Source organism: Vipera ursinii, assembly GCF_947247035.1.
Source record: "Vipera ursinii genome assembly, chromosome: 1".
In the NCBI taxonomy this organism is placed as follows: Eukaryota; Metazoa; Chordata; class Lepidosauria; order Squamata; family Viperidae; genus Vipera; species Vipera ursinii.
In genome coordinates, this window is record NC_139512.1 from 340326461 (window position 1) to 340347854 (window position 21394).

Below are 21394 nucleotides of genomic sequence, written 5' to 3' on the forward strand. Positions count from 1 at the left end.
GGATTAAACAGAAAAATAAAAGCCGTTAAAAAAAACCGGATTTCCCCCCCCCTTTGGTTGGATTAAAAAAAACAAAAAAAAACGGTGACAAGGAATTTCGCGATGTGACAGATCTCGCGAGACAGAATGAGATTTAAAACAAGGCCGTCGAGAGCGCCAGCCGCCGAATTGTCGCGGGAGTTCGGGAGAGGGGGGGGAAAGTCTCGCGGTGCCCTCGCTGCCTGGAGGTCGTCGAGGATAAGGAGAAAAGCCCGCCGAGTCTTCCTTCTTTTCTGCCGACGTCTCCCGCCATGTTCTCCCGTCTCACACAGTCTGCGTGCGCTGGGCTTCGTAGAGGATTCGGCACCACCTCGCAGGTAGCTGGAGCCTGGGGATGCGGAGCAGGTGGAGGGCTTGGAATCAGTCTTTCAGCTGAGTCTGGAGGGCAGCCCTCCGGCCGGCCTCGTTAAAAGAAATATGCGGATCCCACAGGGCAGCCCCAGCAATCTACTCCCTTGCTGGCATTCTCGATTTAGGCCTTAGGATTGATTGGTCTCGACTCGGATCTTTTTCTATTTAGAACAGCGTTTTCCAACCTTAGGAACTTGAAGATGCGTGGACTTCAACTCCCAGAATTCCCCAGCCAGCTATGCTGGCTGGGGAATTCTGGGAGTTGAAGTCCACGCATCTTCAAGTTCCTAAGGTTGGGAAACGCTGATTTAGAAGAGTCGACAGTAAGGACTTCAGCTCCCAGAATTCCCCAGCCAGCCTATAGTTCCCCACTATAGGCTGGCTGGGCATTGAAAAAAAATCCATGCACCTCAAAGTTGCTAAGTTTGGGGGGAAAAAACGGATCTAAAGTGACCTCTACCAATACAGCGACCAAGGTTGATAAGGGAAAAATACATTTGGCCACGACGGAATTTTCAGCAAGAGGTGGAGGCTGTGCTACAGAACCAAGACGTTTACCTGGAATAGGAGAGCCCTCATTAAATTTTTCATCTTGTTCCTGCACCAAAGGTGCTTTTTTTCCCCCAGGAGGCAACTGGATTTTCTCGTGGGTTTTTTTTTTTTTGAAGACGTTTCGCTTCTCATCCAAGAAGCTTCTTCAGCTCTTGACTAGATGTTGGTCAGAACTGAAGAAGCTTCTTGGATGAGAAGAGAAATGTCTTCAAAAGAAACATAAGAAAGTCCCAGTTGCCTCCTGAGGAAAAAAGAAGCACCTTTGGAATAACCATACCTGGATGACTGAGAACTTCCATAGACATCTTGTTTCTGCCTAAGTAAGAGGATTTCTGGTATTGGAGCTAAAGTCTTGATAAAGTAGTTCTGGCCAATTGTTCATGTGGATTTTAATTTATGGTTCATCTGTGTGAGTAGCCAGTCAGAAAATGTGAAAGGGGGCCTTGATATTTAGTAATGGGAATAAGAAAATTATTTTGTGAAATTGAGCTTTATTAAAACCCCACAAATCCACCAATAGAACAAATCAAGTTTTTTCCTTTTGGTCTTTCACTTTAGAAGGGAGGATTGATCTTATTTTTACTTGCTTGTATTAAAATGTCTAGGTCTTAGGGAAAGAGCTTTTTATATCTGTTACTGGACATGATGAATTTCAGTTCATAGTTTAATTCATAATTTGGTTTATGCAAATGTTGGAAATATATATTTTTCCTCTGAATTTGTTCCATAAATCAGTGCCCTATTTTCTAGGTGTTGCTTGATTTGAGTTTATAGGTGCTAGAATTATAGCTAAATAACATCTACATGGCTGTACATTTCCTATCTTTTATCAAGATTATCTTGCCTGATATCTCCTAATGCTGAAGTTAAAGAAATTAACTTGCTTTGCAGCTTTCCAGCTCAGTGATGCATCCTGCTTTTGGCATGCAGTTATTGTTGAATATATTCATTGCATTTTCTTTCTGCTTGTTTAATAGATGTGATATACTGTATAAGGACCAAGGCAGCAAGGAACATACTGTACAGATACTATGTCTGGTACATAGATAACTGGCCATTTTTAAACTTCAGATGTAACTTCATGAATTAGTATAAAGTCTGTGAGAAAACCTGGATAAAATATTTGAATAAGGATTTAGCTTATATTTCAATTGTGGGGAAAAATGCCCAGAAAGGATCACAAATAAGTTGCTTTGGTTTGTTTAAGTCTAACACTTGATTTGGTTAGGTCAATGAATGCCTTTTATTTTCTTCATGTCCCTGAACCATCACCCCCCAACTTAAAATCTTTGTGAGATTTAATTTACCTATTTAGGGATTTGGAACTATGTAGCACTTTGTGGGGAGGTGAATAAAACTTAATATGTACTGAAACTTAAAAGCCAGATATGACGTCACTGCAGGCAGAAGAACACAGAGTTATCTTAGAAATGTTCCCTCTACCTTTAGTTCATTGCATTAGCCAATTGCAACACAAGGTTGTGTTCACATTTGCAATTGTAACAGAAATGCATTATCAGCAGTGTACCATTAAAAACTCAAATGTCAGTTTCCTGTCTCAATGTATTTCTCATGATTTCTGATACATTCTTGCAATTATGCAGCTGACAACCTAATTGTCTTTACTAGCCTAATACAGAATTGTATCATTATAGTCTTATCACATCTGGAGGAGAATAGATTAGGATATGGCATTTTAACAGAATAACAGAGTTGGAAGGGACCTTGGAGGTTTTCTAGTCTAACCCCTGCTCAGGCAGGAAGCATTATACTATTTCAGACAAATGGTTGTCCAATCTCTTCTTAAAAACTTCCAGTGTTGGAGCATCGGCAACTTCTGGAAGCAAGTTGTTCCACTGATTAATTGTTCTGTCAGGAAATTTCTCCTTGGTTCTAAGTTGCTACTCTCCTTGATTTTAAATGAAGAATTTATTGCTCAATTCCAACAAGTATTTAGACTTTTCCAAAAAATTGCTGATCTCTTGTTTGTGCTTCGATTTATACAAGTTAAATGTTACCACATGTTGCTTCAGAAAACAATATTTCTACATTTAGGAAATCATAAAAAGGTAAAGGTTCCCCCGCACATGCGTGCTAGTCGTTTCCGACTCTAGGGGCCGGTGCTCATCTCCGTTTCAAAGCCGAAGAGCCAGCGCTTGTCCGAGGACGTTTCCGTGGTCATGTGGCCGGCATGACTAGACGCCACAGGCGCACGGAACGCTGTTACCTTCCCACTGGAGTGGTCCCTATTTTTTTCTACTTGCATTTTTACATGCTTTCGAACTGCTAGGTTGGCAGAAGCTGGGGCGAGTAACAGGCGCTCACTCTGTTACGCGGCACTCGGGATTCGACCCGCCAAACTGCCGACCTTCTGATCGACAAGCTCAGCGTCCTAGCCCACTGAGCCACTGCGTCCCTTTTAGGAAATCATAGTGTTAAGCATTTCATAATACCTAGTTCAATACAGATAAGATGAATATGTACATAAAGTATTTTTTTTAAGGTGAAGACTCTGATATTGAATATTTAGTAAGGTATTGATACGCCATAGCATACATTATTACACTGTGTACCTTCCCATTTTCTCAGTTTTCAATTTTTTTTAAAATTTATCCCCCAAATAACTTGAGTACTTGAGGTGGGAGCTGAGGCAACAAGCAGCCTTCAGTCAGGCCAGCTGCTTCTTAGTGCATACAGGAAGGCAGAATTAAGGTTATGAGCAGATTCTGACTAGTGGACTCTCAGATGCTTCTAAAAATAATAATAAACCTTTATTGTCAAAGTACAACATGTGTACATTGAGATTAGCTGAGCCTCCCCCCCCCCCCCGTGATCTCTCCCCCCAACACATAGTGACAACAAACCCTCCATCCTACCACACCATGTGAACCAACTACACCACACACCGGCCTCCCAAGTCAATTCTGCATAAGATTATGTCCCATTTAAAAGCCTAACAGCCCATGGATAAAAGCTATTTTTCAGCCTGTTGGTACGGCTAGCTATACTCCTATATCTCCTACTGGATGGTAGGAGACACCAGCCTGAAGATGATGAGTGGGACCTCGTCGAAACGTCGCCGTAGATAGATGGATAGATAGATAGATAGATAGATAGATAGATAGATAGATAGATAGATAGATAGATAGATAGATAGATAGAGTTGTGTTAACTTTCCAGGTCAGATCTTCACAGAGGTAGACTCCCAGAAATTTAAAGGAGGAAACTCTCTACACAGTCCTCCCCGATGTAAAGTGGGGCAGGTTCCTCCTTTTTTCTCCGGAAGTCTTAACACCATCTCTTTCGTCTTGCCGATGTTTAGGTGCAAGTTGTTGTTACTACACCATATGGATAGTTTTTGTACCTCTGCCCTATATGCTGTCTCATCCTCACCTGTAATAAGACCCACCAGAGTTGTATCATCTGCGAACTTGATTATCGCAGTGGATGGGTCAGATGATATGCAGTCATAAGTGTATAAAGAGTACAGGTAGGGGCTAAGCACACAGCCCTGTGGCGCGCCGGTGCAAAGCTTCAGGGGGGTGGACAAAACAGACCCGACCCTCACTGTAATCGATCCCTAAGAAAGTCTTGAATCCAATCGCAGATGGCGGGGGAGAATTTCAAGTCAGTCAGCTTCTCGATGGGAATGCTCGGCAAAATGGTGTTGAAAGCCTACACATGCACTGTTAATCATCTGGCCAGATTGGAGCTAGCTCTGTCCTGTCTCTGCTTTCTCCAACAATCAGCTGGTCATACCTAGCCTGTTAGCATTCTCATCCACAGCTCGCCTGACAGCCTGCCCCAACCATGCCTCTCCTTGTTGGTGAAGGCAGACAGATGGGACTTTGGAGAGCAAATTTTGGCTAGTTAAAGTGGGGAGGCTGTAGCAGATCCATGAGGTAGATATCTACCCACCGCAGTGGAAGAACCACTGCATTATATTATGTTCTGTTGAGTTACCAATTCTGTGCTTAGAATGCAGTCAAAGGTTTTTACTATTGCCACAGTTCACTTTGTCTTCTGAGATTTGATATCTAACCAGTCAAAATGTTAAAACACTTTACCATCTTCCAAAGCTCAGCATACAATGGCCTGAACTGCAGTACAAGGGCTAATGATATAAAAAAAATGAGAAGCTTCTTACAAACAACTCTGGTATGCACACTTTAATCTCCTCCGTGTTTCTTTTTTTTTTTCCTTGCCCTATTCAGAATCATGCTAGAGTGGCTGTACTTGGTGCTTCTGGTGGAATTGGCCAGCCTCTCTCCCTCTTGCTGAAGAACAGCCCCTTAGTCAGTCAGCTCAATCTCTATGATATCGCACACACGCCTGGTGTTGCAGCTGACCTCAGCCACATCGAAACAAGAGCTGACGTGAAAGGTAAGAGAGATCTGCTCACTTCGGATATCTTGCTTTATTTTTATAATTTCTTTGTGCACCACTAATTCATAGAACCTATTAAGTGGGTACTGTTGCTACAGTAAAAGTTACAATTGATAGATTTCAATCCTACAACTAGTTTATAACCGTAGTCGGAATCTCAATCATGGATTGACTAGTTTTGTCAGTTTGCTTGATTTTAAAAGCTTCCAAAAGGCAATCAGGTCATATATGCTTTTAAAACAATATATCCTTCTTGGCCACTCATGGGCAGCGAGGTAAAGAGATTGATCCTGGCATGCAACCTCTGGCGGGAAAAAGGTTCCTCACCTGTTAATCTAAAATGAGCTTCCTCTGTATCCTACAATTCAGGCTAAGAGGATATCTGCTCTTTCATGAAAACTGCAGTTTAGATTACTTTTATTGGAACTTAAGTCCTATTAGATTTGGTTCTGAACAAGCATGGATGGATCAGAATCCAGGATTCTAAAGTAGTTGGCGATCAGGAATATTCTCTTGTCTTTAATTGTGTGAAAACGAAGACCAGGCTTTATAAAAATAGTAAATGATCTTACTTGGATCTGAAGATAAATTTATGTTTTATATTAAAAGAATGAGGTGCTTCATGCATTTGAAGCATTTTCATGGCCTCAAGAAATTGAAATCTTATATTTTCTTTTATCTATGATTTCTGTTTATCATAGAATCTGTTTTACTGGTACAGTCTGAGCTGTTCTGTCCAGTGTGGGAATTTATATGTCTTGGATGTGAATCAGTTTAGGCATTATGCTTATTTTATATGTATACTCCTTATGTATTTTACTGATTTATCTAACCTGTTCCATGAAAATCCTAATCTGGCTATATTTGTTTTTCTGTGAGCAACAGGTTATTGTAATACCATTGAAACTGATTAGGGAAATCAGTTTTAAAATGTCTAGATTCTTAGGTAGTGATAGAAAATCCAGTGTCCCAGGTACAAGTCTTTCTAAAGAAAACAATTTTTCACTATGTTAATGTTTTCAGTGAATTCCCAGCCAACAGAATGTTGTAACTATGGTTGCTTGTTTCATTGCTTTAGGTTTCCTAGGACCGGAGCAGTTGCCAGAATGCCTAAAGGGCAGTGAAGTTGTAGTAATTCCAGCTGGAGTCCCTAGAAAGCCTGGTAAGCTGTAGTCTGAGAGATTGCAAAGAGATCCAGATCACATGGAGTCATTGCAAAGAGCATCACAATGGATGTTAAGATTTGTCCATACTCTGCAAAATAGGGAAAAAAGAATAGCTTGTATCTATTTATGATGCAGTGTTCCTTGTATGCTGTTGCTGGGCTGTTGTGTATCTGTTATACAGTGGGGTGGGGTGGGGGAATTATTTGATCCCCTGCTGATTTTGTACATTTGCCCACTGACAAGGAAATGATCAGTCTATAATTTTAATGTTAAGTTCATTTTAACAGTGAGAGACAGAATAACAACAACAAAATCCAGAAAAATACATTTCAAAAAAGTTATAAATTGATTTGAATTTTAATCAGTGAAATAAGTATTTGACCCCTTCACAAAACATGACTTAGTGCTTAGTGGCAAAACTCTTGTTGGCAATCACAGAGGTCAGACGTTTCTTGTAGTTGGCCACCAGGTTTGCACACATCTCAGGAGGAGTTTTGTCCCACTCCTCTTTGCAGATCCTATCCAAGTCATTAGGGTTTCGAGGCTGATGTTTGGCAACTCAAACCTGCAGCTCCCTCCACAAATTTCCTATGGGATTAAAGCCTGGATACTGGCTAGGCCACTCCAGGACCTTAACATGCTTCTTCTTGAGCCACTCCTTTGTTGCCTTGGCCTTGTGTTTTGGGTCATTGTCATGCTGGAATACCCATCCACGACCCATTTTCAATGCTCTGGCTGAGGGAAGAGATTCTCACCCAAGATTTGACGGTACATGGCCCCGTCCATCGTCCCTTTGATGCAGTGAAGTTGTCCCCTTAGCAGAAAAACACCTCCAAAGCATCATGTGTCCACCTCTATGTTTGACAGTGGGGATGGTGTTCTTGGGGTCATAGGCTGCATTCCTCCTCCTCCAAACAGGGCGAGTTGAGTTGATTCTAAAGAGCTCGATTTTGGTCTCATCTGACCACAATGCTTTCACCCAGTTCTCCTCTGAATCATTCAGATGTTCATTGGCGAACTTCAGACGGGCCTGTACATGTGCTTTCTTGAGCAGGGGGACCTTGTGGGCACTGCAGGATTTCAGTCCTTCATGGCTTAGTTTGTTACCAATTGTTTTCTTGGTGACTATGGTTCCAGCTGCCTTGAGATCATTGACAAGATCCTCCCGTGTATTTGTGGGTTGACAGCTACATGATCACTGAAACTCCATGAGGTAAGATCTTGCATGGAACCCCAGACCAAGGGAAATTGGCAGTAATTTTGTGTTTCTTCCATTTGCAAATAATCACACCAACTGTTGTCACCTTCTCAACAAGCTGCTTGGCAATGGTCTTGTAGCCCATTCCAGCCTTGTGTAGGTCTACAATCTTGTCCCCGACATCCTTAGACAGCTCTTTGGTCTTGGCCGTGGTGGAGAGTTTGGAATCTGATTGATTGATTGCTTCTGTGGACAGGTGTCTTTTATACAGGTAACAAGCTGAGATTAGGAGCACTCCCTTCCTGGGAGCCAGAAATCTTGCTGATTGATAGGGGATCAAATACTTATTTCACTCATTAAAATGCAAATCAATTTATAACTTTTTTAAAATGCATTTTCCTGGATTTTTGTTGTTATTCTGTCTCTCACTGTTAAAATGAACCTACCATTAAAATTATAGTCTAATCATTTCCTTGTCAGTGGGGAAATTTGCAAAATCAGCAGGGGATCAAATAATTCAGGGGTGTCAAACTCAATTTCATTGAGGGCCACAATAGCATTGCGGTTGCCCTCAGGGGGCTGGGTGGGTATGGCCAGGGTGGGCGTGGCCTACTGGGTGGGCGTGGCTAGAGTGCATATGACCTACTGGGTGGGCGTGGCCAGCTCTACATGTTTGGCATCAAGGGTGCCTATGGGGGCCTGGGCAGGAGTGGGACAGATCTGGGGGTCTCTGGCAGAAGAAGGGTCTCTAGGCCAGGGCCAAGGCAGTGGGGGCCGTTCCCTCACTGTTTCCAGGATGGCTTCGCGGGCCACATGAAACCACTTTGCGGGCTGGATCCGGCCCCCGGGCCTTGTGTTTGACATGTCTGAAATAATTTATTCACTCACTGTAAAAGTATTCAGTGAAATTAGAGTAAATCCTAATGTGCGCTGTCCTATAAATTAAAGTTTGCAGTATTTTGTCAATTCCTTCCTTGTTCTTCAAAATGCTGTTTAACCCATTTGAAAGATTTCCCGTCTTCTATCTTGTATCAGACTTCCCTTTATTTTGTTCCTTTATCCATCATTGCTGGCACTAAATTATTTCTTGTGAATTCTTAGTACTTCCCATTTTTTCAGTACAGCTCTATAAGGATTATAAGTAGGCTAGAGTCATTTTAGGAGGCATTAGCCTTACTTTCCTTGGAATTTTTGCCCATTAGCGATCAAAGCTCTGTTGCTGTGTTTTTACTGGGTCCACATGACTCTTGAGAGCACCTGTTCACAATTTTTTGCAATGTGAACAGGTTGATCCTTCTTGAAATTTTTGATCTCAACTTCAGGTCTCCTAAAATACATTTAACAATTTGCTCCTGCCAAGTAAGGCTCACAGAGGAGCCGTGGGGCTGATTAGCACTCTGAAAGCCCTCCCCTGCCTCTTAATTAAAAAAATATTTTAACATTGTATTTTTAAATCATTCTTGTCTTTTAAAATTTTATATGCTATTCTTACATTTTAATATTTATTTGTACACCACCCGGAGTTCCTCTTTGAGGGAGATGGGCAGTTTCAAAATTGATAAATACTAAAAAAATTCTAATGAGATTACCAGTCCTTCGAAATCTGGGGAAAAGTCAGCTAAAGTCTGAGGCTTCTTTTCTACTCATGAAGGAGATTTCTAACCTTCCACTTGGCCTTAGAACTGACACTCATCTGAGTTTGGAGATGAGTAGAATGATGGCTTATTCTGCTGTATAAGAGTATAAACTCTGGCTGCCTCCAAAGGGATATTTTGTTAGAAATCTTTTATTAGTCCTGTAAAGCAGGGGTCCCCAGCCCCCGGGCCATGGACCAGTATTGGGCCACGGCATGTCAGCAACCGGTCTGCACAAACAAGCAAAGCCCCATCTGCGAGATGCAGGTAGCACACACAACCACGCACTCTCCAGTCCATGGAAAGACCTCTTTCCATGAAACCGGCCCCCAGTGCCCAGAAGGTTGGGGACCTCTGCTGTAAAGTGTTTCTTGCCCATGCAATTCAAATGGCTGTTGGATACCAGAATATCTTGAAGGGTATTCTTGAAAGAGAAGAAACAACATTTGGGTGGGGGGAGCAATTCTAGCTGTACACTGCAGGATATAGGGAGTGGGGGCACTGATAGTAAATTATGTTGACCTATCAAGTATGATCTGGATGGCGTGCAGAACACTGTTAACAAATTCTTTATGCTAATATACAGGGATGACTCGTGATGACCTGTTCAATACAAATGCTACCATCGTTGCTAACTTGGCAGGTGCTTGTGCCCAGCACTGCCCTAAAGCTCTTATCTGTATTATTGCAAATCCGGTAAGCGCTTTACAGCCATGTTCTTTGAGAAATATAATGCAATATGTTGTGGTTGGCTGCAATGGCTTCATATAAGTCACATAAGGAAAATCAGCCACATTGCTGCCATTTTAAGCACATCTCTGTTTTTACTATATCTGTTGGAAACCAAATGGCCTACTGAGCATTAAATACAGATTCCTCATGTTTCCAAGACAGCTTTTTACATAGATTTTCATCACCCCCATGTTCATTCAGATTCAGAATAGAATCACAGACTACTAAATTCCCTGCCACAGAAGAGATAACAGCTAATTATTGAAGTGGCTGTTGAGAGGCAACAGAAACTAATGTTAGAACTGTTTATGTAGAACTGTTACTTAGGATATTTGCAAGGAATTCCATAGGCCTGTACTGTGCTACTGAAACAGTTGGTGGGGATCTATTCCTTTATATTATTCTTGTGGTTTCTACTTTAAAGGGAAAAGTGTTGGAATTGAATAAAGATGGATCTGATTTCACATATTGTTTTATGTACTCAATATCTTACCTTCAAGATAATATTAAACATATAAACTTGGAAATTGTTTTAAAACATTTTGGGTGAGAACTGCTTCAAGGGAAACTTAAAATATTAGAAAATTAAGATATATTCTTTTTGTTTTTTATTTAAAATTGAGGCAATAAACTACTTTCATTTTCAGGTCAATTCCACCATCCCAATTACTTCTGAGATTTTTAAAAAACATGGTGTATATAATCCTAACAGAATTTTTGGTGTCACAACTCTGGACATTGTGAGAGCAAATACTTTTGTAGCTGAATTGAAGGTATGTTAGTAGAGTCAGGTTGCATTTTTGCAGCAAAGCATTTTCTGTTGAAATGGATTCTTCTTTCTATCCTCCTGTCAACTTCAACAAAATTTATTTTTCTAAGCATGACTATTACAGCATTCTGTAGCTAAAATAAAATTGAAAAACGGCAACTGAGCTTTTTCTCCTTTAGAGCTAATTTATCCCAGTTTATAATAGGGCACAAATTTTCTAATTGACTTGCTATGATGAGGTAAGGAGATGGGTCTTCACTGATACTATAATGCAGGGGTGTCAAATTGCCAGCCTGTGGGCCGGACGCGTCATGAAGAAACCGCGCCCACCCCATTGCTGGCAATTGTGAAAAAGCTCTGATATGTCGTGTGACATCACGTGATGTCATGAGTTTGACATGTCTGCTGTAATGGAAGAGCTTGCAGCTGGCTGCTTACATAAAGATTTAGGAGACTATTAACAATTTGGGAACCAATTATTACATTTTGATGTGATCTTCCAGATCTGCTCTAGAGGAATCAGGAATTATCCAGAGCAGCCTAGGCATATATCAATTGTGAGACTATAGTAAATTTTCTCTCATTACTAAGTTTCTTTGTATACAGGGAGTGCAGAATTATTAGGCAAGTTGTATTTTTGAGGATTAATTTTATTATTGAACAACAACCATGTTCTCAATGAACCCAAAAAACTCATTAATATCAAAGCTGAATATTTTTGGAAGTAGTTTTTAGTTTGTTTTTAGTTATAGCTATTTTAGGGGGATATCTGTGTGTGCAGGTGACTATTACTGTGCATAATTATTAGGCAACTTAACAAAAAACAATATATACCCATTTCAATTATTTATTTTTACCAGTGAAACCAATATAACATCTCAACATTCACAAATATACATTTCTGACATTCAAAAACATAACAAAAACAAATCAGTGACCAATATAGCCACCTTTCTTTGCAAGGACACTCAAAAGCCTGCCATCCATGGATTCTGTCAGTGTTTTGATCTGTTCACCATCAACATTGCGTGCAGCAGCAACCACAGCCTCCCAGACACTGTTCAGAGAGGTGTACTGTTTTCCCTCCTTGTAAATCTCACATTTGATGATGGACCACAGGTTCTCAATGGGGTTCAGATCAGGTGAACAAGGAGGCCATGTCATTAGATTTCCTTCTTTTATACCCTTTCTTGCCAGCCACGCTGTGGAGTACTTGGACGCGTGTGATGGAGCATTGTCCTGCATGAAAATCATGTTTTTCTTGAAGGATGCAGACTTCTTCCTGTACCACTGCTTGAAGAAGGTGTCTTCCAGAAACTGGCAGTAGGACTGGGAGTTGAGCTTGACTCCATCCTCAACCCGAAAAGGCCCCACAAGCTCATCTTTGATGATACCAGCCCAAACCAGTACTCCACCTCCACCTTGCTGGCGTCTGAGTCGGACTGGAGTTCTCTGCCCTTTACCAATCCAGCCACGGGCCCATCCATCTGGCCCATCAAGACTCACTCTCATTTCATCAGTCCATAAAACCTTAGAAAAATCAGTCTTGAGATATTTCTTGGCCCAGTCTTGACGTTTCAGCTTGTGTGTCTTGTTCAGTGGTGGTCGTCTTTCAGCCTTTCTTACCTTGGCCATGTCTCTGAGTATTGCACACCTTGTGCTTTTGGGCACTCCAGTGATATTGCAGCTCTGAAATATGGCCAAACTGGTGGCAAGTGGCATCTTGGCAGCTGCACGCTTGACTTTTCTCAGTTCATGGGCAGTTATTTTGCGCCTTGGTTTCTCCACACGCTTCTTGCGACCCTGTTGACTATTTTGAATGAAACGCTTGATTGTTCGATGATCACGCTTCAGAAGCTTTGCAATTTTAAGAGTGCTGCATCCCTCTGCAAGATATCTCACTATTTTTGACTTTTCTGAGCCTGTCAAGTCCTTCTTTTGACCCATTTTGCCAAAGGAAAGGAAGTTGCCTAATAATTATGCACACCTGATACAGGGTGTTGATGTCATTAGACCACACCCCTTCTCATTACAGAGATGCACATCACCTAATATGCTTAATTGGTAGTAGGCTTTCGAGCCTATACAGCTTGGAGTAAGACAACATGCATAAAGAGGATGATGTGGTCAAAATACTCATTTGCCTAATAATTCTGCACTCCCTGTATTTTCCCATTGATTGGTAGACCAAACAGGCATGGTCAAGGAATGTGATCAACCACCCTGTGAGGTGTGTTAGGCTGAGAGAGAGCAACTGGCTCCAAATCACCTGCTTGTCTTTCATGCTGAATGTAGGAGTAGAACTCAGAATCTTCTGGTTTCTAGCCTGGTGCCTTAACCATTAGACCAAACTTGCATGTGAGCTAAGGCAAAGAATAAACCACTTTTTATTCCTTGATCTTGAGGGGTTATTGATTATGCACAAAAGTTTGTCCCTGTAGCTTCAATAAGGGATTAAATCTTACCATGCTGATAAAACACAAATGCTAGCAGATTCAGCAAGTCAAGGACTTGCTGTGAATGGGTGATAAATACCTTGCCAGTTTGGCATTGGTAGGTCAGTGTTCAAGATCCCACCTCGTAATGGAATGATATAGGTCAGGAATCTTTTCAGGTAGTGGATGCCATCTAAAATTATTGCTGATCTCTGATACAAGCTTAATCTTTCAGTTTCTACAGCACCGATGTTATTCCCTGACTAACAGATTGTGAAGGAGGCTGTTCCTCTGGGATCTTTCTTGAAAACTAAAAAGTCTTAGTGAGCAGTAGAAAACTTGTCCTCTCAAAAGCCAAGCTGCGAAGAACTGGTACCTGGCCAACTGTAAACCACATTTGTTCGTTTGTGCAGGACACTATGTTGTCTTCTCACCTTGGCATTAGGTTTGCTAGGATCATAAATAGGCTTCCCATGACATGGTTCTGATTTACTCCTTTTGGTTTGGCTGCATGACAATCATTTCCAGAATTAGTCTGCATTATTAGTCTGCTGTCAGGATGTAAAGAGGAAATGGCCAAAGAACCTTTGTTCTCTAACCACATTTGGACCAACCACATTGGTAAATTGTTGCAGAGATGCCCAGCTATGAAACAGGAGTTCATAGCTCATGGCTAGAATACCTCTAAAATATCTTAAGCAGTTTGCAAATGTGTACTTCTTTCTTTGCATATCATTGCAGCCTGTCCATGTTTTCCAGTAATTCAGAGCAGAGGTGCAAGAAGCATCATCTTGATCTTCAGGAGCCCCACCAGTATTCTATTTGTGTTCCTAAAGCTCCTCAATGGGACCAAAAACGTTAGCTATTTTTTCTGAGTTTGGGAATATTGAAGTTTACAATGAAAAAAAGGGTTAACGTTTCAATTTTACCATTAAACCTCCTGGCTTAAGTGAAGTGCATCTCTCGGCATGACGTGCAAAGCCCTGGTATGGCCCTCGAGGTAACAAGCTGTATGTTTTTAAATTGAGAAAAAATCCAGGTCAGAACACAGTTGCAACTGAGAATCTAAACAGTTATAAGTGTTTGAGCTCTAGTTTCTCTGACAATAAAGTAAAAGGAAGATTTATAAACTACGGTATATCTCGTTCTCACATATTTCATTTTCCAAATTTTTCTGTTTTGTGAGGAGTGGGAGGTTTTACTGTTGAATTAAGCACATAATTCACCCATCTTGTTGCAAAACTGAGTTCTAAATATATGCTGAAAGTTGCCATTTTCACAGGGCTTGGATCCAGCTCGTGTCAATGTTCCTGTGATCGGTGGCCATGCAGGGAAAACCATCATCCCACTAATCTCACAGGTGTGTGATAAAATTTCATTTCTCTGAGTAGTTTTGGCTAAGGGAGCATTCAAAATTCATATCACTATATAGAACGGTATGACCCATGAAAAGAATTTGGAAAGAAACCGATCTCTGCTTTCAACCACTTGTCAAATGCAGCTCTGTGTTCAAACCTATGAAAGTAGCCTAATTTTAAGGTTTGAAGTATAATTGTATTTTCAACTCTGGGCCAGCCAACTGAAGCTGTCAAGGTTCTATCCCAGTGCCTGGAAACTGACCAGGTCTGGACAGGGAGGAATCATTTCTGGCTCAATCTTACCAAAATTGAGTGGCTGTGATTGATTGGACCGCCCAGGTCTGAGCTATTCCAGCTTTGAGCTTGAATGGATTTGTACTTCACCATTCAAGGAGGATGCACAATTTGGGGTCCTTCTGGAGTCATAGCTCCTGCTGAATGAGCAGATGGCATCTGTGGCTCAGATGATGTGTCAGTTGTAGCCTTTCCTAGATCGGATACCTCTTCAGTCACTTGCCTCGATTACCTCAGGGCTAGACTATTTCTTTGTGCCGTACATGGGGTTGCTCTTGAAGAACTACTGGAAGCTTCATCTGGTCCAGAATCTAACAGTACAGGCAGTCATGAGTATGCCTTCTTATTTTTAAGGAATACTTCTCTTTTTTGGAAAAAACTAAATATTGAATCCCTTCCCCCAGGTCTCTGCATCAATGATCAGCTTCCAAGTTGTTTTCATTTAGAATGAATCTGTCAGCTGCTTTCTTCTGGAAAGTTGAGGGAGAATAGTTGAGAAATGGTGGAGTAGAAGATTTGGGCTCCGAGTTCCTTTTCCTGACAGAATCCACTGCTCTTGGAACACACATATGAATGTTGTCTTGAAGGCTGGGTCTAATGCAGCTAATGCAGATCTGATTCTTAATTGATATGTCACTAAGGGATGGAGAAAGAAGCTTCAATTCTGTTGTTGAAAGTTCCGGTTCAAAACCCAATAATATAAGAGTGTGATAGAGATGAGATTAAATCCTGTGTTGCTTCCCTGTTGCAGTGCACACCAAAAGTGGATTTTCCTGAAAATCAGTTGGTGACCCTCGTTGAAAGGATTCAGGAAGCTGGAACTGAAGTTGTCAAAGCAAAAGCAGGCGCAGGTTAGTTTGTGGAATATTTTTCCTCTATCTGGATTGTTTGTGGTAGAGGTGAGTTGTGGTTGTGGCTTTACCCTGCCTGCATTTTTTCCATGTCCATGTTTTAGAGAACTACTTGAGTTTTCAATACAATGGATTGTTTTTTGCTTGTTTATTTGTTGTTGAATATTTTTTTGTAGAGGGGGATTGGCCAACAAAATTGTGTTTGTCATCTTGGCTGAGAGATAACTTTTTGGCTCCATCCTTTCCTAAACAGTTCTCTAAGATGGATCAACCTCATTGTCGTCATAATATACAGTGAATTCAGAAAGTATTCAGACCCCCATCACTTTTGTCAATTTTGTTGTGCTGCAGCCTGATTCTGTAGTTGTTGAAATTTATTTTTTCTCATTAATCTACACTCAGTACCCCATAATGACAAAGTGAAAATAGAATTTTAGAAATGTCTGTAAATTGATTAAAAAGAAAAAACTGAAATATCACATTAGCATAAGTATTCATACCCTTTACTCAGTACTTCATTGAAGCATCTTTGGCAGCAATTAGAGCCTTAAGTCTTTTGGGATATGCCATGACAAGCTTTGTACACCAGGATTGGGGGAATTTTCTGCTATTCTGCCTTGCAGATCATCTCAAGCTCATTAAGCTGGATGGTGACTGTCGGTGGACAGCCATTTTCAGGTCCCTGCAGAGAAGTTCAGTAGGGTTCAAGTCAGGGCTGGACCACTCTTGAATGGTCTACCTTGGCTCTTAGGCAAACTAATGAGAGTATTATACCATCTAAATGTATTTCACTGATTTCAGTGCTACTAGATTTATATTGGGAAAAGCTATGGGAAACTCCACAGAAGCGTTTCTTTATCTTTGAATTGTCCACTTTTATTCCAACAGGATCAGCTACATTGTCTATGGCCTATGCTGGTGCCCGGTTTGTCTTCTCAGTCCTAGATGCTGTGAATGGCAAAGAAGGGGTCATTGAATGCGCCTTCGTTCGATCAGAAGAAACAGAATGTTCATACTTTTCAACACCTCTGCTCCTTGGGGTACATAATCTGGGCAGCTCTTAATTTAATTTGCTTTATGTATGATTGTCTTCTAGTGATGTAATTGTTAACCACTTTATGTTTTAGGGGAAAAAAACTCCCAGTGGTACATAATTAATGAAAGCAGTTTTAGCTGCAAATCAGCACTCAAATAAGTAGCAAAAAAGCAAGACAACTACATATAGAAACGTAATGGGTAAAACAGTCATTAGAACACCAGTCTGTAAAGTTACTATGAGTAGTACATGTATTAATGGTGTCTGTAATATCCTTGAAAAAAGTGGACTCTTTGTTTCTGCTGAAGTAGACTCGGGTTATTTGACTGTGACTGATTGGATTTAAGATAACAAGCACTAAGTTAAGACTAAAGTCCTGGAACAATGGCCAGTAACAAATGATCTTGGTAATGCTTGAAATGATGATGATGATGATGATTTTATAATAATTATTCTATTATAAATAAATAGAAATGATGACCTTTAAAAGTAGGTCCTTTGATGTGCAGAGGTAGTTTTCTGTCAGTTAGGCCCTTGGCTAATCAAGCTTCCAAAGTCCGTGTTAGCACTATTATATTGAAACCAGCACTCTAATTGGTAACCTATGTAGGGTAAGTACATGATGAATTGGAGCTATATTAGCTCTGAGGCAGTTATCCAGTGGGCATATGTACACAGTGGACAATTAGCCACTTGATAGTGTAAGAATCTAGTAAAATAGTAGTACTAGTGGCACAGCTCAGGCCAGAGTATTACTTAACAGCAGTTCATTTCTAGGCTACTAATGTGCATCATGAACACTAATTTTTATCAAGAGCTTTCTCTTAAATATGGCTCAGCTTATTTGACCCATTTTGAAACTTGGAAATAGCCCATCTGTGTCTATCGTATGATTTAAAGGAGCTAATGATTTTCCAGTGAAAAATTGTGCTTGTTGTTAATGTCTTACTACAGTGTGCTAATTTTCTATCTTTCTTCCTCTGCTTCAGAAAAATGGCATTGAGAAAAACTTAGGTATTGGCAAGATCACTCCTTTTGAAGAGAAGATGGTAGCTGGGGCTATTGCAGAGCTGAAAGCTTCTATCAAGAAAGGTGAAGATTTTGCCAAGAGCATGAAGTGAAGCATCAATGACGAAAGAGAACTGCTGTCCCCTTAATTTATTTAAGGTGCATCATGTCACTTTAAAGGCTGGAGGCAAAAGTAATAATTTTTGCCTGAAGGCCTGTAATTGACTTGCCCTCTAATTTGTCAATTGGAATTCTGTTCTTCAATTAAAAAAAATCTTATTTTTTTCCAGGGTATTCCCTGAGTATTTTATGTTTTGGTTATAATTTTTGTGTATGTCTCTGAATTATAATAATAATAATAATAATTTTATTCTGCCTGGCAGAAATTGGAGGGAAGGGACTCATAGACAGATGACCATTCAGATAAAATTAGCTAACGCATGTGTTGTTTGTAGGCTGTTGCCTAGATAATTCCAGGTTATAGGAAAATGCTCTTGTGGCTATAAGGAAACCTCACAAAGTTGAGAATGAATAGTTGAGGACCCAGTGCATCTCATTACTCTCAGCTTATTGTAATCAATCTGTACTGGAATCCTAAGATTCAGATCTTGGAAAAATTCATGATTACAATCCTGAATTTCCTACCAAAATGTTCCTATTGAATCACAATTGAAGTAACATTTGATAAAATTATTTACTCTGGTGCAGGAGTTAGGAAAGATTAATTTTCCCCCCAGGATTGGATCTCCTTGCAGTCTGTCCCTGGGCCATTAGGATTAATTCAAGGGAACCCCATTTAGAAATGACATCAATGCAGGTCCTGTGACGGTCCCACAGATTCCTTGGCTTTGTTTACATTCTACTGAGAATCCTTTCTCTCTTGCCTCTCAGTAATGTATTACAGTTTGAGGGAATGGTAAAAGTTGAGAGAGAAAGAAAATAGTGACTCTACCAGCTAATGTAAATGATTACATTGCACACATACCAGAAAAGGGGGATTCTGCTTAATATGACATAGCTACCATTGCCACAAATACTCATATCTCAACATACTGATACTTATAACTTTATATTTTAGTGTTTATAGAAATAGTAAAGGTAAAGGTTCCCCCGCACATGCGTGCTAGTCGTTTCCGACTCTAAGGGCCGGTGCTCATCTCCGTTTCAAAGCCAAAGAGCCAGCGCTTGTCCGAGGACGTCTCCATGGTCATGTGGCCGGCATGACTAGACGCCAAAGGTGCATGGAACGCTGTTACCTTCCCACCGTAGTGGTCCCTATTTTTCTACTTGCATTTTTACGTGCTTTCGAACTGCTAGGTTGGCAGAAGCTGGGACGAGTAACAGGTGCTCACTCTGTTATGCGGCACTCGGGATTTGACCCGCCAAACTGCCAACCTTCTGATCAACAAGCTCAGTGTCCTAACCCACTGAGCCACCGCATCCCTTCTAGAAATAATACATATTGCTTAAACCAGGCCTTCAAGTGCCCTTATGCAGGTATTGTTCCAACAAGATGTAGATATTTTCCACAACTTCAACTAAGATCTCTGCAACCTTAAACCACTCAATTACACTATTTAATAACTTGTTGGGTGACCTACCTCAGCCTTCACCTGTATTTTGGAAGGGATGATATTTTTCTGTCCTGCAGTTTGAGTTCAGGCTGCTTTTCTTAGCTGCTCCTTTGATTTAGTAGATCAAAACATGGATGTTGCAGTTCTGGGGAACTTTTGCCCTGAAAAATAAATCATGGTACTATCAAAGGCTACACTGATAATGCACATTCACTTTTTTCCCTTCAAATTTCAAAAGATAAGTATTAAAATATTAAAGCAATATAGTTATTATTACAGTTGAACAGAGTTTGTAATACTTAAGCTCACTATATATAAAATTAGAGATGGCTAAAGACAATTTCCAAGGTTCAGACCGTGAGCCAGAGGGCTGAATATTAACTTGTATACACACTGATACTTCGGTTTCCACTTAAATAATATAGATATGTAGGCTTTGTTTAAGAAGTACATATAAATTGTTATTTAAATTCCCCAGTGAGGGGGAAAAGGAATAATTTGCAATCTTCTGTCACTATTGAACTAAGTGTGCTGTATCAACACAATCATGAACAACAAATCTAGAATACATTTGCATCCATAAGGATTTGATCATTTTTGTTTAAAAACTAAAGTAAGTTGGCTGAATTCTGTGCCCAGTGACAGGTTTTCTAAACTGAAAAGTCTTCCTTGCGGTGGCTGTTAACCATAAGTGCATCTTGAACCTAGATGATCACCTCCCTGTACACCTATTCAGCTCAACACAAAGACTCCTGTACATCTAACAACCAAATTAAATTAAATAATTGCTGTCTAGCAAAGTAAAATTATTACATCTAATATTAAATATCCATAACTATATTTCCTCCAGGAAATAGGCAGTTACATGTGAAAAGGTTTTGCTTTAGCTCAGTAAATTTATTTAGTAAATAGTAAACTGATTTAATAAAGTCTGATTCCAAGCTAGGGACTTAGTTGCATCTGTGAAGTCAGTATAATGGTGTAACATTTTATCTTGTGTAGCATCTTCCCAACAACCACCATGTTGATGGTGAAGGGCACAACTTGCCCTGTTTTCCTTCCATTCTGCTCTCCATATAATAATAATAATAATAATAATAATAATAATAATAATAATAATAATAATAATAATAATAATAATAATAATGATAATAATAATAATAATGATTAATAATAATAATAATAATAATAATAATAATAATAAGAAGAAGAAGAAGAAGAAGAAGAAGAAGAAGAAGAAGAAGAAGAAGTAGTAGTTGGAAGGGACCTTGGAGGTCATCTAGTCCAACCCCCTGCTCAGGCAGGAAACCCTATACCATTTCAGACAAATGGCTGGCCAGTCTCTTCTTAAAAACTTCCAGTGTTGGAGCATTCACCACTTCTGGAGGCAGGTTGTTCCACTGGTTAACTGTTCTAACTGTTCTCCTTAGTTCTAGGTTCCTTGTCTCCTTGACTAGTTTCCATCCGTTGCTTCTTGTCCTGCTTTAAGGTGCTTTGGAGAATAGCTTGACTCCCTCTTCTTTGTGGCAGCCCCTGAGATATTGGAACACTGCTTTCATGTCCCCCCTCGTCCTTCTCTTTGTTAAACTACACATACCCAATTCCAGCAATCGTTCCTTATATGGTCTAGCCTCCAGTCCCCCAATCATCTTTGTTGCTCTTCTCTGTACCCTTTCTAGAGTCTCAACATCTTTTTTACATCGTGATGACCAAAACTGGATGCAGTATTACAGGTGTGGCCTTACCAAGGCATTGTAAAGTGGTATTAGTACTTCACGTGATCTTGATTCTATCCCTGTTAATGCAGCCTAGCACTGTGTTGGATTTTTTGGCAGCTGCAGCACACTGCTGGCTCATATTGAAGTGATTGTCCACTAGGACTCCGTGATCTCTCTCACAGTTACTACTATTGAGCAAGGTACCACCTATACTATACCTGTGCATTTGATTTTTCCTGCCTAAATGTAGAACCTTACTTTTTTCACCATTGAATTTCATTTTGTTAGATAGT

At 40.3% G+C, this 21394-nt stretch overlaps 1 protein-coding gene across 1 annotated transcript; it reads left to right on the top strand.

Moving 5' to 3' along the window:
• The first annotated feature begins 149 nt into the window (after positions 1-149).
• Positions 150-18114, top strand: MDH2 (malate dehydrogenase 2). Its single transcript, XM_083372128.1, has 9 exons — positions 150-356; positions 5157-5325; positions 6407-6490; positions 9913-10022; positions 10706-10831; positions 14545-14622; positions 15666-15765; positions 16654-16805; positions 17791-18114. The coding sequence occupies exons 1-9, from the start codon at positions 291-293 to the stop codon at positions 17920-17922; spliced, it is 1017 nt and encodes a 338-aa protein (XP_083228254.1). The 5' UTR covers positions 150-290; the 3' UTR covers positions 17923-18114.
• Positions 18115-21394: the final 3280 nt, after the last annotated feature.

Coding starts and splice junctions, on each gene's coding strand:
- MDH2 (XM_083372128.1), top strand. CDS start 291: ATGTTCTCCCGTCTCACACAGTCTGCGTGCGCTGGGCTTCGTAGAGGA. Junction 5,326..6,406: donor AACAAGAGCTGACGTGAAAG/GTAAGAGAGATC, acceptor TCATTGCTTTAG/GTTTCCTAGGACCGGAGCAG. Junction 10,832..14,544: donor CTTTTGTAGCTGAATTGAAG/GTATGTTAGTAG, acceptor CCATTTTCACAG/GGCTTGGATCCAGCTCGTGT.